Source organism: Anas acuta, chromosome 14, assembly GCF_963932015.1.
Source record: "Anas acuta chromosome 14, bAnaAcu1.1, whole genome shotgun sequence".
Lineage (NCBI taxonomy): Eukaryota > Metazoa > Chordata > Aves > Anseriformes > Anatidae > Anas > Anas acuta.
Window position 1 is genome coordinate 13440002 of NC_088992.1, and position 16793 is coordinate 13456794.

Here is a 16793-nt window from a genome sequence, read left to right on the forward strand (position 1 = left end):
CCCCCTTTGGGGATTAGGGAGCTTTCCATCCAGGAGCCTCAGGCCTCCTGCAGACAAACTTCTCGGGGCCCACGAGGGCCTGGGCTGAGGGGAGGGCAGGGTGCAGGGAGCCGTGGTGGTGCTGGGGAGGGAACCCCAAAGGGCTGCAGGCCTGGTTGGTGTGTCATTAATTCAGTCCGTGTGACTGCACTTGCAGTTCGATTCTTTCAAATATTCTCCTCTTATTTACTCGGCTTCTTATTTCCATCTCAGTTGTGTTTATTCTAGTGAAACAGCTTTTCTGTTTTTCTTTTTTTTTTTTTTTTCCTGAAACATGTTTTATTCAGGGAGCTGGTTTGTCCTGTGCTGGCAGGAGACCCCTGGGCTTTTCTGAGCTGCCTGGGGGCTTTGCCAGCACAGCCCTGGTGGGGCTGACATTGCCTGGGTGGGCATGGCCTCCTGAAAGCAAACCAGCCCCACGCCTGCCCTCTGCCTTGTTTAGCAGCTCCCTTAACCCCACAGGGCCGGAGCAGAGATGATGCTGACCCTTTGTGAGCAGCCAGGGCAGTGCTGCTCACAGGGGAGCAGAGCTGAAATCTCTGCTTTTGTGTGGAAGGTTTCAGGTCCAGGTTTTGGCTTTGTAATTGTGAGGTTACCTCTTCAGAAAGGCATCAGTGTGGTCTGTGGGGCCTCGTGCTGTGGCTGCAGAGAGAGCAGGTAAAGGGCAGGAGGGAGGAAAACACGGGAAGGAGCTGAGGATGAGTGAGGGGGGAGGAAGGAAGCTGAAGTGAAGGAGGGGAAGAGGCTGGCTGGGAAAGGAGCAGCGCTCGCTGCAACCCTGATGCTGTCGGGGCTGGTCTGCAAACAGCAGCCTTCATGGGGGCTCCCTCGGGCACGGTGTGTGCTGTGGGGTGAGGAGCATGAAGCTTCTGGGCTGGGAGGAGCTGCAGCCTGGAGGAGTAGCTTAAAGCCCCAAATCTTTCTAATAACAGCTGCTGCTGGTGGCTGCCCCGACCCGAGGCGTGTTAGGGATGAGAATTGCTCTGCTCTTTGTGTTGCCTGGGTCTGGCACTGGCCAGCGAGGTTTCTTGGAGTTTCCTTTGGAGTTTGGCAGCCTTCTGCTTCAGGGGGCACAGTGGGCTCGCTGGAGTTGATCCGAGCTGACACATGACAAATTGTTTCTGCTGGTGGGCACTGGAGGAGGGCTGGTAGCTGGCAGCCTTGGCTCTGCGGGCAGTGGGGAGGTGCCCTCAGAGCCTGCTCGACAGCAGCAGCAGAGGAGTGCTCTTGTGGGCCGCCTCCCGTCCCAGCCTCCTTTTTGCTGGCTGGTAAGTTGTGCTGTTTGCAGACATTATTAATGGTGCTCATGTGCTTGAGATGCTCTGTGTGCCTGTCGTTGTGGCGTGCAGGGCAGAGCCGGCCTTCCTGGCTGCCACGAAGGACACTCTGTTGGGTTGCTTTGCTTCTGGGCACCCTTTTAACTCTGCAGCGAGGAGAGGAATATTACTGTCCTCGGCAGAATTTAGTATCCAGTAGCGTTACCTCCAAAGTACACATCCCCTGTGAGATGCTGTAAATACATTTTATCTCTTCTATTACCTCTGGTTTCCGGAATATCTCCCCTAAGCATTTTAATCTTGTTTTCCAGGCATGTCTCGGGGTGAGGAATCGCTCCTATTTGCATCTTTGGGAGTAATTACCGTGTTCATTAATTTTGTCTCATCCTTGCTGTCCAGCTATTATCGCTTCCAACAAAAAAAGCCCCCTGTAAATCTCCTCTGGAACGGGACTGGCTGCTTGCTTACCAGGAGGGCTGTCCGTGCCTGCAGGTCTGGGTGAGAGCATCCCCGAGCCAGCCGTGTTGGCTCCTCCAGCACCTCTGGGATGTTCCTGCCCCCTCCGAGCCCGCTGGATTCCTCGGGCTGGCTCCGTGCTCCCGGCCTGCAGGTGACAGGAGGTGGCAGGGCAGGCGGGACGGCTCTGGGTGGTCACAGCACACAGGGAGCACCGGGGTGAGGCAGGAGGCTGCAGCTCAGGTCTGCCTCATGAAGCGCCTTGCCTGCAGAGCCCGGCTGCGGTTACGGACCAGGAATTAGGGAGGACAAGGAGGGAAGCGTCCATCAGCTGGCCCTATTTTGTCTGGGCACTAAAAGCCAATTGGGAGGATTTTGGAGAAGTGCTGTTTGCTTTGAGCCTTTTTTTCTCTTTAAGTCCAGACTCAAACTGGAGGCCGCTGTAATTATTATGTCATCCCGTAGAGCAGAACAAACATCCGCAGCATTTACTGCATAAATGGCAGGGTCCTTGCCTTGCAAACATCATGCTGCCTGCCCCCGCTGCTGCAACCCCCCGTACGTGTGGGTGGCCCTGCCGGCAGGGCTCTGGGGGCACCGAGATTTCTCACTGCCTGGTCAGGGTCTGTGCCAACACGTGCCTTGATGTGTGACGTCTGCGGTCACCGGGAGCCACTGCGGAGGCTGTCATTGACACAGCCTTGCTCCAAATGGCAGCCCTGTTTAGAATTTATTTAGGATTTCAGCTGCTCTGAAAGCTTTGGACAACAATTTGTGCGTCGTGTGATAACTCTGCCTGCACGGGAACTCGTGGAGTTCCCATGTCCCCACCTGCGAGACGAGGCTGTGGCACTGCCAGAGCACAGAGGAGGCTGCTCAGGACGCTCTCCTGTCAGAGCAGAGAGAAGGGTGCTGCACGTGCCTCTTTCCTCACAGCCTAATGGATATTTAATGGGTAACGCCTTCCCCATGTCAAGGGCAGCCCTTCAGCGAGGTGCTCAGCACGGCTCTATCTCATCACCTCTGCTGGGATTCCTGAGCCGTGCAGGGGGCAGACTGCCCAATTCGTCCCCGTGTGGCGAGGATTTAAGATTGAGCAGCTCTTGGAAGCCTCGAAGCAGCCTGTTGTGCGCTGACAAGGGGGAGACGAGCGCTGGCGTGGCTCTCCTTCCCATGCGGCCACCCTCCAGCTCTTTGAGGAGCCCAGTGGGATCACAGGGACCAGCTCCTTGCTCAGCATCACAGCCCACCCGTGGGAAGCAGAGCTGCTGGGGAACTCGGACTCGAGGGAAGGAGGGCTCTGAACCCACAGTCGCTCGGCATGCTGGAGGCTGACGAGGCACACGGCCAGGCTGCCCCGCTGAGGTCACAGCCCGGACGGGTGATCAGGGCTGTCCAGGAGCAGAGCCAAGCCCTGGGGGGATCCGTGCCACCTTCCCAGGTGCTAAAGGCTCGGGCTTGGGACCGTGTCCACCCCAAGAGCCCCCGCAGGTGCCCCCCCAGAGCCCCGGCGACTGCTCCAGGCGGTCCTGAAAGCGGAGCTGAACGGGCTGTGGCAGCTGGAGGCAGCGATAGCTATAATTAAAAGGATGCTGCACTGTCATATTTCCATCTCTTTTTTTTTCTCCCCGTGCATTGCTATAAGAAACACCTAAAATAGCTCTCTCTGACAAGAGATTAGAGGAGGGAAGTATTTTTAAGTTGTGGACTCCTTGCAGTCGGTGGCGCTTGGTGTGCAGGCAGTGCTCTTGCTCCTTCCCTGGTTTTTATTACGCTTGAAACAGTGCCCAAGGACAAATGAAGAACGGGGCCTCCTGATCCTAGGCGTGGTGTCAGCACCTGTCTGTAAGCATCTCACAAGCAGAAAGGCGAAAAACCATTCCCCAAAGTAGAGGTGGCAGATGATGAAGTGCAGGAGAGGGGAGGAATTATCTCCTCTCTTGGCTTCTCCTCTCTGTGCCGTTAGCTCTGCGCTTGCAGACTTCGGAGCTCTTTGCTATTTTAAATTTCCTTCGGAAAAATAAAAATTGCCTACCGCGTGCTGCCTGCTGCTGGCCGCCCGTGTCCCTGCTTCAGCCTCAGAGGGTGGCAGCTCCTGTGCCCGGGGAGCACGAGGTGATTTTTAACCTCGGATGGGATGAAAGCCTTGTTCCTCGACAAGAGGTGCCAACTCCAGGGCTCTGGCTCTGCGTGCTGCACCCAGGGCCGAGCGGGAGCCCCTAACGAGCTGTGGGCCGGGCGCAGGGCTGCTGGCAAACCCCGCTCAGGCTTCAGGCATCCGGAGCAGAAAGCTGCGCTCTCGCCCTCTGGAGAGCAGCATTTTCCACAAACGCTGAAGTTTCCGAAGGGATTTTAGGAAGTAAAATTAATTAATAGCCTAAGTGATGTTCGATGTGAAACGGCACGCGGTTGTTTGTGTAAACAGTGTGATTTAAGTAACTAATTAGGCTTTGAATAATGCTCCGAAGGCCTGGTTAGGGCTGTCAGTGCTGCTGATGTGGCTGCTGGGAATACCCAAAAGAGGGAGAGGGGCAGCAGCATCCTCTGCTTGCCCCGTGCTCCCCCTGTTGCCTTCAGCAGCACCAGGAGCAGCCTGGCCCCTGCCAGGCTCTGGGTGCTGTGGTCGGGCAGACAGGGCAATGGGTACAGCACAACGGGAGGAAAAAGCAGCAGCGGGGAGAAAGGTGAGGGCTTGGAGGGGAAATGAAACAGCGAGGAGGCTCCTCGTGTTTCTGTTGTGCTGGCCCTCATCCTCCCTGCACGGCTTTACTTGTGGGACTGTGTGGGACAACCCGGTGAGTGCCAGCAGCAGCCATCCCTCTGTGGGGCATGGCGTGGCATGGGGCTCATCACAGCCCCCAGCCCCTCTCGGCTGCCCTGCCATCATCTGCCCAAGTCAGGGGCTCAGCCGAGTGCCTGGCCCACGAGTTCCCCTACCAGAGAGAGAAAGCTCCTTACCCAAGTGACCGCGTGCCTGGTTTGTTGGCTTATTTTTAACCTTTGGGACTCAGAATTTCTCTCTGTGCTGCGGTCAGACCAAGCTCAGACCTTCTGCTGAAGGTCAGGGCAGGACCTGCTGGCTCGGGGCAGCCTGTGCTGGCATTTATTTGTGTAAACCTAAACGCGTGGCTGCCTCGCTGTGTGGGTTCTCCGTAGGCAGCCGATCTGGGAAGGTGTTCCCACTGCTCCTTCCTTGCGTAGGAGTGCTTTCAACACACCACAGCGCGGTCCTGGTAGGAGTAAATGACGAGGAGCAAGCAAGAAGAATAAATGTTTTAGGAGTAATTTTCTGAGCAATGTCAACAGGATGGCTTGTAGCGCAGCTGCGTGCTGTCCCTGCAGGGCTGGGGGCTGTCGGCAGCGGGGCTCTGCTGTTTGTACCAGCTAAAAGCAGCAGATTTGGTGTCCTTACTGAGACCCGTGTAACATCTCCGCTGTCCTGGCGAAGGCAGCCCTTGCAGACAGCCCCCTGGGCAGGTTTGCTGTGGACACCAGGTTATCAGCCCTGGCTTCGGGACCAAAGTGAACAGCTGAGCCCGTCTGAGCGCCTGCAACGGGCTGGGCTGTAGCGAGCTCATGGAGCACGTGGGGCTCAGCTTCAGGTTCCCTCGGGAAGGTTTCAACGGGGAGTGAGAAGAAGTTCAGGCCTTGGTGCTGTGATGCCCGGGGCACCCTGTGGTGAGGGAGGTTTTGGACCAGCCCCAGCAGTGGTCATGCAGAGGGAGAGGAGGAGGCTTGGTAGCTCCATGTGGTTCATGCAGCAGCTTGCTCTTCACCTGGTGTCTTCCTCCAGAGTTCCCCACATTAAACACGCTGCAGGTGGCTGTCTGCAGGTAGGCATGTCCAGAAAGACTTTTGCTCTCCTAGGAGAGCCATCGGGCTTTTAATCCAGGCAAGTTTTCTCCTTGTGGCTCCCATCTCCAGATGAGATCCCAGAAATCCCGTGCTTAGTGCCAGAAGCCACGGTGCCGTGTCCATGCAATTGTCCAGTTGCCAAGGGATGGCACCTTGGGTAATGAATCCCACCTGCTGATGGCTCCCACATCCTCTGCACCAAGTGGGACCTCTTGTTTGGCGGCAGCACCCCCAGACCAGCCTGCGGGAGCTACCCCGAGCTCGAGGCATAGCTGCTGTGCCAGGCTCGCTGCGTTGGGGTGGCTGTGGGCTCCTGGGAGGCTGCGGGTCTGTGGGAACAGGCTGGTGGCTGCTGGATCCTCCGGCTGTGCCCCGAGGACCTTGTCTACACCACTGTTGAGTGACTGAGTAGGTCAGCACAGCGGCCTCAGCTGTGAGTAGTGGCTGGTAGCTCCAAGGAGCGCTGTGTGAGAAACCACAGGTTTCTTTGTCAAGTTGGCATGGGGGAGGCCTGCTGGTCTGCTGTGCCACAGCAGCCCCGAGGAAAGGAGCGTCTCAACACACACGATGCTGGCAAGACGTGCCTTGTGGTCTCCTCTGCCTGTTTGTCCGCAGTCACCTCCTCTCGTCCACAGGCTGAATTTCAGGTGCAACCTTCCTCTTTCCTCCTCCCGCCAGCGCAGCTGCACAGCTCCCCAGAAGCAGAGGCACTGCCACGAGTCCTGGGGCGCCTCGGTGATCCTGCTCTGCTCTTCAGTGCCGAGTCACCAGAAGTGAGTGCTCGCTGTGGCTCTGGGAGCCCTGTGGCTCAAAGAAAGAGGATTGCATGCTGCCCTCGCCGGCCCTGCTGACATGACGTGGTGTTTGCAGCGGGATCCTCTGCCTCGGCACTGACTACAGCACCCACCGGCCTGCGCGCACATCTACATCCCAGACATCCCCGGTCACACAGCGATGGGTAGAACGATTTTCTGAACGGTTCTGGCAGTCAAACTGACTTGAGCCAAAGAGGCTGTGAGTGCTGGGGGGTCTTGGTGTCACCAATCCAGCCGAAGCCTGCTTGGGGTGTGTTCGTCAAAGCCTTTCATCGTCTGGTGGCTCTCCAGTGCTGCCTGGTGCTCAGCAAGGGAAGCTTTATGAATAATTCCTGCTCGTAGGCACGCCGAGTGCTGTCGGTGCTTTCGTCCTCACCGGCCATCTCAGCGAAGGCTGCCTGCGTGGGTACTGTGCTTCAACGAGTACATTTTCAGGCAATTTTGCAGGGCTTACAATTCCCACGCCGCTCCCTTGATCCCTAGATGAGAGCAGGGATTAGCTTATTGTTATTGCTTCCTCTTGGCCATAAAACGGAGCACGGCGAGGGGCTGGGGAGCTCGCCGGGCTGTTTGTGTGCTCCGACGGAGCGGCTGCTTGGAATTCAGATGAGGCTTTGGGGAGATTTATTGGAGCGACACCGTGCGCGCTTTGAGTTAGGACATGAAAGAGCGCTGCGCTCCCGGCAGCAGCAGGCATTAATGAAAGATGGGCCCGGGCCCGGCTCCTTTGAACTGTCACCTCCGAGTACAGCAGCGGCAGTCGCGGGGCTGCGCGGCACTTACTGATGTGCAGCCAGTGAAACCAGGAGAATGTCTCTGCCCACAGGGTGCTGGGGTTTCCGCAGCCGTCGGTGCGAGGGGCTTTTGGGGGCCACGGGGCATGGCAGGGCCACGGCACGAGGGCATCGCCGCTTTGCTGCCGGGTAATGAGGCTCCTTTGAGCCTGACATTTTGCTCTCCCTCAATTACCTGGCTTTCTTGGACAAAAAAGGGAGGACTGGAAAAAAAAAAAACACCCAGCTCGGTGCAAGGGGAGCGTGGCTGCGGCCATCCGTGGGTGCTGTGACCCCAAACCAACATCCTCATGCCAGTGCCAGCGCTCCCCGTGCAGCTGGGGTCACGGTTACCGTTCCTGCTGCCTTACACCCCGCAGGGTCGCTTCCCGAGCTGCTGTGTGAGTGCAGCTCTCCGTTCGGGGCGCCTCTCGCGCCATCTGCGTGCGTCTGCCTCGTAACGAGATGTCAGCCTGCACGGGCGTCTCTCCAGGAGCTTCAAACCCCCGTGCTTCACATGTTAGCTCCTCCTGCCTACCTGGGACCCAGGCAAACTGCTAATTGTTGTGCAGATGTCATGTTCCAGGCAGGCATGAGGTTGTAGGCTTTAAAGAGGCTGTGCTGTCACTTGCTACCAGCCTCCTCGGTACACGTGAGCTCTATTTTTATGGAGTGCGCGCTTCCTTTCAGCCACTGCTTTGTTGAATTTCTTTTTCTTCTCTTCTCTTTTTGTTTCCAGGCTCGCAGGTAAAGTTTTGGGGATATGTCTATTTTTCGCTATCCCAGTTTTTCCACTTATTTTGGCTAAAAGAGACCAACCTCTCGCCTGTGTAAAAATGAGTTGTTTCTTCCTGGATGAGTTGCAGGGGACTGTTTGTCTCGGTCAGTCCGAGCGGGAGGTCGGGGCTGGCGTTAGCCAGAGGGGCTCACAGACCTGCTGGAGTCTGAGCCCACGGGTGTCCAGCTCAGCAGCCTGGGTGTCAGGCTGTAGCCCTGCGTTTGGCAGTGTCCTGAGAGAGAAGTGGGGACTCGCTGCAGGTTGTTTGGGCTGGCATCAGATCATGGAGAGCTGCTCTTCTGCTCTGCAGCCTAGGAAGGGGCCTGCGGGTCCTTCCCGGGGCTGGTTCGTTGCCTCTTCAGAAACGAGGAGGACATCAAAGGAGGCGCACATCCACTCAGCAAGCAGTGACACTTATTCATGGTCAGAAATACCCGGGGTCAGGCGTTTTGGAGCCGCAGAAGCGCTCCAGCTGTACCGCTGCCCTGCTTTTTCTCACTGCCCGCCGCTGGCTGGCACGGTGCGGGGCTCTGCCTCTCCAAATTCCTTCCTGTTTTTGGCTAAAGAAAAAAAAAACAAGAAGAGGGAAGAACTAACATAATGGAGTGAGGAAAAAAGATAGTGAAGAGGGGGAAGGAGGCGACTCCATGATGAGATGGAGGATGAGCCTAGGGGCCTGCCTGGGGCTCTGGCTGAAGAAACAACTGATGGATTTGGCAGCAGATATCGTGGCAGTTCCACTCACAGCAGGTTTTCTGTTGCGTGGAAGTAGAAGGTGGTTGCGTGAAGGAAGGACAAAGCCTGCGGTGTGACGTGCTGTCCTGATGGCCACCAGGGGAGGAAAGATTTCTGGGGCTCGGCGTGGATGGGAGGAAATTCTTTAAAACCTGGATAGGAGTAGGAGCAGACTTGATGGAGGGATGAGTAATGAAGGAGTGTTTGAACGGAACTAATCAGTCCCATCTTCTTTCAAAAGACCTCATTTAGTTTAATTTAGCAGCGTGTAAATTTAGAGCCAATCAAAGGAAATACTTCTCCAGCCTGCGTGCTGGCAGGCAGCTCGGCTCCTACCCCGGCGCGAGAAGCGAGCCCAACGCCGCCGGTGGCTGAAAGCCTCGTGCTGGGGGTCAGCGTGAGCGTGGTCACACACAGAGTGGGTAAAGACCCCCCCAGCTCCCTGCTAAGGTGGCTGCTGGCCCCAGGAGCAGGGCTGTGCCTTCCTTTTTCCCCCCCCTGTGTATTTCCAACGTGTGTTCGGGGGTACCGAGGGCTGCACCGTGCTCCTCTGCCAGCCGGGCAGGCAGGGGAAGGCTCGTGCTGCAGAGCTGCCGAGGAAATCTTGTTCACCTCTGGAAAATGGTGTTTTCCTCCAGCAAAGCGTTTAGATAAATGCCCGATAGTTTGATGGCTTATGGTTTTGTTTAATTTGAATTAACGCAGCTATTTTTCGTGCTCTCAACGAGGCGCACGCATGGAAAACTGTGGCAGGAAAACTGAATTTTGTTTTTTCCCCGAAGTTATTATCCATGCAAGCGGCACAAGGATTTTAAACGAGTTGCTGGGCTCTTCACATTTTCTAGGAGATGTATAAGCACCTGCAGGGTCAGTATAAACTACTCTGTCATTACCTGTTATAAACTCCATTAGCAGTAAATTTGGCACCTCTTGCTGTCGTTGTGCCCCCCCGAGGAGACCTGTGAGCTAACACCTAGAGGTGTTCTGCGCCTTGCTGTCTCACACCCCTGAACCTATGCTGTGCTGAAAAATGGTGTATAAAGAATGCCGAAACGTGTGAAATGTTGTACTAAAATATTCTTGGTTTCGTTCTCCTTTGCTTTGCAGGCCGGTGGCGATGTCTCCCTGGGCTGGTCGCCCCCCCGCTGGTGCCAAGGTCAGCCTGCTGGTCCTGCTGCTTTCTGTGGTGTGCTCCCGGACAGGCCGAAGCGAGAGAGCTCCCGTAAGTGTCAGCGCCCTGGCTGCAGGGGGTTGTTCAGGGGCTTGCCTCTCCCGTGGGGTGACAGCCCCCTGGTCCAGCTGTCACCCCACACGGGATGGTGCCACAGCTGGTCAATCCCCTCTTCCCTCCTCAACAGTCAATCTTCAGCACCACAATTTCACAAGGGCTTCTTTCTGAAGGCTGTTTGCCTCAACCCCAGGAAATCCAGAAAACGCTCAGTCGAGAGGGTTTATAAAGGGAACAATGCGACTCAGGCAGCTCCCGTGTGCTGGGTGGCCCTCTTTCTCTTTGGAGCTGTCATACATCTCCTGTGCCAAAAGCCAAAGCTAATGATGAGGTCTAGTGGCAAGAGGAGGTGGCCTCGATTGTGCTTCTCGCTGTGTCTCTGTTGAGTCACCGCAAGTGAGTCAGGTTTAGAGGAGCTCCCTCTCAGGCCCTTGTGTCTCACTTGGATTTTGCTACTTGTGGTGTTATTTGGAAGGGGAGTGCTTCCCTTCTGGCAGCTGGCCCCGGCCTGGCAGCCTGACCTGGGAGATCAGGTGTCTGATCAATGCAGTGGGCAGTGCACTCACAGATCACCTTTTCCTGCACGCCTTCTGCATTGGCTCTGTGGTGGCCACGCCGCTGCAAACAGGCTGCAGGTTGTCTCAGCTGGGCCTGCTGAGGTTTCTCAGCTTACTGTAGCGGATTCCAGGCTGAAGGAGCAAGGAGGAGTTCTGCCTGTAAGGAAATTTCCACTGATCTTTAGAAAACAACTTCCCTTTCACTGTTTTAATTGTGAAAACAAACCAAAAAATGATTCTACTTACTGATGCAATTTGTCGCTCTGCGTAAATGAGGAATTGCTTGGGTGCTGGTGCCTTTTGTCACCGCCCGGGAGGTGCTAATGACAGCAGGGTATTGCAGAGCAGTCGTGGGCCAAGCAGCAGCAGTAACATTGAAATGAGCCAAGTCACATCCTTGTACCCGTCCAGACGCTTAGACCACAGCTCTTCCCTTGAGCAGAGGCTGTAAACATCAGCTATCTCCATTAAGTGTCTCAACAGATACAACAGTTGGAGGCCTGTTGGTAAATTTACAATGGACTGTATCGTGAAGTCCCTCATGGATGATAATATAGCAGCACAAATAAGCTAAGTAATAACTGCCCTCACTCATTTATTTTAGTCCTGTTGAGTCGCGGCTCAGAAAATGATAACATTGATTTTCATCAGCAGAACCTGGCTTTTTATGTTTATGATTGTTACTGAGCTTTAACCATTTGTCATAATTTTAACAATTTCGAGCCTCTAATGCACTAAGTGGAAGTAGAAGTTAAGCTCTGCTTTTCCAGGGTATTTCTGAAATTTCAATCCCTGTTGACAGACAGAATAAAAACATTGTATAGATTTGTCAACCATCTTAATGTGTTACCCCTGTCACGGCTAATTGTATGTGTTTTGCTCAGGCTGATGTTTCTCCTGCTCAGAAACACTCTCCTAGACTCGATAATAGATATTTGTATGCAAAGCATCCAGATTCTGCCAGTAAATATGCACACATTTTTTCCAAGAAGTGGAAGAAGTGAAGACAGAGCATGGCCTGAAATTTCCAGTTAACCTCTTAATAGACTTCTTTTTTTTCCCCCCCGTGGAAATATTCTGAGGATTGATATCACACTTCATGAAGTGAGCTGCAACTCTTATTCTAATTGCCAACAATTAGGAATCATCTTTCCCTGTAGGCTGTTTTGGGGAAATTATTCAGTGGTGTCGTTCTTGGCAATATCAGCAGCTGATAATGCTCCCTGCAACGGAGATGGAGCTATCTGGATGATTAGCCTGGGCTGCCTTATCTGTTCCTGTGAAAACCAGAATAGCAAAGCCCTGCTTCCCGAGCACTTTCCAGCCTGCTATGAGATAGTGCGAGCCTGGTACTTACTATGCACTCCTAATAATTCTGTCTGTTGAAGTTTTCATTGATTCCCACCACTCCCTAGGGAGGCTTTCCAGTGAGTAGTGAGGTTTCCCTAGGGGCAAGCATCTTTTTTTCCTGCTTTTCATGCCTGTTTCTCCCTTTGTGCAATGCCATGCCACTCGTGCTAACTGTTCTGCACCTCTGCATTCACGTGCACCAGCTGCAAGGTGAGTGGTGAGGAGATCGCTGCCTCCTTGTTTCACAGGACCTGTAGGGCACTGGCACGCATGAAGGAGAGGTTGCTCACATTTTTATCGTGCGGGCAATCGGGTGTGTTTTCCCTGTGTCCTATTTTGGAAATCGCTGAACTAAATCAGCCGAAATCTTCTCCAAGCCTGAAATAAATGCATTTAAAAAGAAGAAAAAACAAATCAACAACAAAAAAACAACGTTTGAGGCGTTCTACTAGTGTGGAAAATTTCAGCTGAAAAAGTTAAAAGTTTGACATATTTTTAGGCAAGGGAAAACAGGGTCTTGGAACGTTACACAACCCTAGTCACGGTCAGGGCTCCTTGCTCTGACTCTGAGATAGGTGAGGCTCTGCAAAAGCCTGTTTTAAGCCAGCAGCCTGCACTGGAATGGGAAATAAGCTGTGTTGCTTTGTTCAGCACAAATGTCATGCTAGTTATGCATGTTTAACCTTTAATATACTCTAAATCTAAATTTAACCATGTGGAAAGAATCTCGGATGTCAAAAAAAAAAAATCTGCTGGTGAGGGAAAAATTTTGTATTCTCAGCCGGCACTAAATTACCCAGATGCAATTGCTAATGAGCTGAATCTCTTCTGTCCAAAAGGAATTTGCCCTTACAAAAATAGAAGAGAGCGACATAAAAGATGACAGCGGGAAGGAGCCAATAGCAGACGATGATGCTGATCCCGAAGACCTGGAAGTGTTTTACCCCACGCATCAATGGCAAACTCTCCGTCCAGGTAACGTGCTGCTGCCTAATTACAGTGTCCCTCCAAAACCCCATCCGGCACCGCCTGCAGAAGCCTTGCAGCAAACTAAAAATACCTGTTTGTTCCCATGACAATGTGTTCTTGTGCTGCTGCTCAGACAAAGAGGCACAGACCCAATGACCCAGTACAGAGAGAAGCCACTGTCACCAAACCCGCCGGCAACAGGAGTGGCTGCTAAAGTGCCTTCGGTTCACCAGGGCAGGTCGAGCGGGCTGCCAGTCAAATTGTAGGTGGTGATGTGTCTCTGTCACTAGCTCCAAAGCCCTTTCTCTCTTTGTGTGCTTGTCAGGGGACAGATTTCATAACGTTTATTGGCACGCAATATCTCAGGTCTGCTGTGCTCCACTGTGGATTGATGAAATGCTGCTCAGTGGCAATCTGATTAAGAATTGTCACTGTAACACTACACAGCTTCTTAACAATGGGTTTTCTGTTCCTTAGCTGTATGAAATCCAGCTTTTATCCCTCAAACCTTAACCCATACATCCCACAAAAAAAACCTCTTCCCTTATTTTGGGTTGATATCTTTTATTAGACTTGTATGGAACATGTATAGTGAGAAGACACCAGCTGAGCAAGCTGCTTGACTGCAAAAACACATATTCTGGGCAAGGCTCTGAAGAGGGAGAGGCCTTTTAAACACACACAGATGCATGTGCACACACATTTCAGTAATTAGGATGATCAGTAAGCCTGCCTTTGTGGTTCTGGACGAGGTGTTTAATCCACTTGTGCTTTGGTGTCCTCGTGTATGCGTGGCTGTAATACCTTTGCACCTCAGAAGAGTGAACTAAGTAGTAATTAATTTTTATAAAGTGCTCTGAATTTCAAAGAGCTCTATCCAGTGCTCGGTATTATTATCGAAAGAATAAATATGGGATCCATTTGTCTTGAAATTTCTGCCAGATAGAGCAAAATGACTTTTTCAAATGCAAATCTTTCTATAACATAACTGTCTAGCAAAAGGCCCTAAATTTCACAAAGCTGCAGTATACACTTACATTTCATTTTCCTACTATTATGTATGGAAGGCGTGCGGTGTCCCTACTCAGTATGCAGACTGGCAGATCCCCACCACCCTTGCTGGAGCAGAATATGGATATATTTGCAGTTATTATAAATGTCATTGCCGTTTTTGTTCCGAAGTACCTTCTCCATTGTTTGGGTGTTTTGTTCCACTTTATTTCCATAGCAGTTCCACATTAGGTACGTGCAGTAAAGGACTTATGGAAGTGGGGAGCTTGTCAACATTCACAGGGTGCTGTAAGGGAAGAATTTCAATGACTGCTGTAGGAGGCTTACCTGGGGGCCTGCCTCATTGCCTAGTCGTGGCAGGTCCTCGTTACAGGTGCTTGTGCAGGCTTTGGTTCAAAACATCTGGGAAAAAGGAGTCTTCCTTGGCTTCCCCTCCCTCCGGCCTCTTTTTTGTCTCCTGCAGGTTTCACTGGGGTGAAATGCTGTGTGTGGCTGTGTGACTCGCATAGGTAGCACGTGTGTTTGGGTCATTTAACAGAGGAACACAGGTTGGTAGCACAACAGGTCCGGTGGTTCTGCACCTTCACTCGGTTTCTGCTGTGATTCCTGGCTGCCCCAGCTGGGGTGTGCTTGGCACTGACTGAGGGAAGCTGCACTCAAATGCTCAGAAATTTGCTTTCCTCTGCCCAGCTCCCCAGGATGCCCTCCCATCTCCCATTGTCTCCGTGTAGCAGACTCTGCCCATCTCTTCCCGTGGAAGCAAACATCGCTCAGACTTTGGGTCTTCAATTTTAAATAGGAGAAGGGAGCTCCCAGTTACCTTGCCCCTGTTGTGCTCCTGTTTCATCTTGTTCCTGTTCTGAGGTTAACACCTGATTTTTATGCTTGTGTCCAGTCCTGTGGTTGCTCACATTTCATATGTGTGTTTCCAGTTTTATTCTGCTGTTTTCCTGTTCCTTGCTGCTAATTGCATCAAACTGCATTTCCACCGAGACTGCAGCAGTGTCATCAACCTGTAACCTGTCAAATCGCTCCACAAAATTCAATTGTTACTGTATGTGTAATGCTGCTTTGTACAGTTGTTCCCCCGCTGCCTAAAATGCGAGCTGGATTTTGATCAAATTCTTCCTGTGCTTTGTGCACGCTTCAAGCTGCTGAAGGAAGCTGGATGCAAACACGGAGAGACAGTTACCCGAAGAGCTCTGCCGCCTGCAATCGGGAAGCGGGGGGATCAGCTGTCTCTTCTGCCAGCCAGCTGGGCAGCTGACGGGCTGTGGAAAGGTTGGTGAGACTTCACAAAGTCCTTTAACGTATTTGTTAGGCATTGCTTCTTTTTCACATGGCACTAAATAATGCACCAGGTACCATTGGGTTAGATGGAAAGGATACGTGCCCCTTGCAAAGTCTCCCAGCTCCTCCACGTGTCTTTTAGGTGTCATCGGAGGAAATGATGAAGATATCTGCAGGGCTTTTCTCTCTCTTCTTGGTTTGCGCCTGTAGGAACTTGCAGGTTACCTGGGTTTTAATGAGTGGGATTGTAGCATCCCCTGAATGGATGTTCCTGCCTGTGATGGCATCATTCCTCGTCTCAGGTTCCGTCACAGAGACAGATTTTTCTTTTTGAAGTTGTGCTTCCTGTATTATTATTATTTTTTTCCTTTTTAAATGCACTTGTACCAGATGATAGTACCTTTATGAGTCAGAAGCTCTCTGGAGAAACCTAGCTGAAGTGGCCTGCTTTGTTGTTCCTTATGCTGAGCATTTCCAAGTGCGTGGAGGTGAGTCTGCCAACACACAGGAGCACCCTGCTGATTCTCCAGGCACCCTTTGGCTGTGGGAACCAGACTGCTCCTTAGTCTTTGGGGTGGCAGAGATGACGAGGAGCACTGAAGGGTGTTCTTGCTGAAGAGGAGGGGAACCTGCGAGGCGGGGACCTCTTGTGGTTATTTGGATGGTCACGATGACAGAACTGTCCTTGAGATTACTGCGCTCACAGCTGTTCTGGTCCTCTATGTCAAACTGACAGTTTTCTGTGCGCTCCTGCATATAAATGCGTTTAGTCCATGTTTCCAGGTGACCTCAAACCCGCCACACAGCGTCCGAGGGCACGTTAATGCTTCATTTCCAAGGCACTACTTCTTTCTGTCATTTGGGCACTTGGCTAAACAAAACACAGGGAAACATAGGGTGAGAGCCGTTCCTGCTGATGATTGAAAACCGGCTTGCTCTGATCAGCTAATCACATCACCGACCAGCAGATTTTTTCCACCTGACATTAGCATCAGAAGTTGCTCCTCTGGGAAGGCCTTGCCGTGAAGGTCAGGCAAAAGGATGTGGTGGCAAACTCTGTGGAGAGCGACATTATTTGAGATCCTAAGTGCCAGGAAACTTAGCGTGTGAACATAAGAAGGCCGTGCTGGCTTCTAGCAAAGGTTTATGTCAGTCCAGCATCTTGTCTTGGCCGTGGCAAGGGCAGATGCCTGGGGCAGAACATCAGAGCAGTGGATGCGTGTGATGGTACACCCTGTGCTTTCTGCAGCTGCCCCCGCTCGGGGATTGCAGGGAGCAGGGCTGAGCAATCCTTCTGGGCTGGTTTCAGTGATTTGCTCCTTTTTTTTTTTGTTTCTTTCATTGCTCATTATCACTGAGGGTTGTGTTCTTAGCTAGCCCTTTTCTTCTTTGACTTTTTCTCTCCGCTGAGTTTCCGGAGACCCCTGTAATCCTCTTGCTGCTTTGAAGAAGCAGAAAAAGGCAAGTGTTTAATTGGGAAAGGAAAAGGGGGTTAATCATCACCTCCCTTCACAGCAACCAGCAAGGCGGGGGGGCCTGGGCTGTAGCTGGGCTCTGTGCACCTCGGTGGCAGCAGCACTTTCGCATTCCCCAGCACGGCAGGAGCTCGCTGGCAGGTTTCTGAGCTGTCAGTCTGAAGTTGTGAATTAATGCGGCCAGT

General features: G+C 52.6%; 1 protein-coding gene across 2 annotated transcripts in view; it reads left to right on the forward strand.

Moving 5' to 3' along the window:
- SIL1 (SIL1 nucleotide exchange factor) overlaps positions 1 to 16793 on the forward strand; it is an 83841-nt gene that overhangs the window by 7794 nt on the left and 59254 nt on the right. For both annotated transcript variants that reach the window (XM_068698153.1, XM_068698154.1), the window contains exons 3-4: positions 9836 to 9950; positions 12703 to 12838. In XM_068698153.1, coding sequence (XP_068554254.1) covers positions 9846 to 9950; positions 12703 to 12838 — 241 coding nt within the window. In that variant the 5' untranslated portion in view covers positions 9836 to 9845. The remainder of the gene's footprint in view (positions 1 to 9835; positions 9951 to 12702; positions 12839 to 16793) is intronic.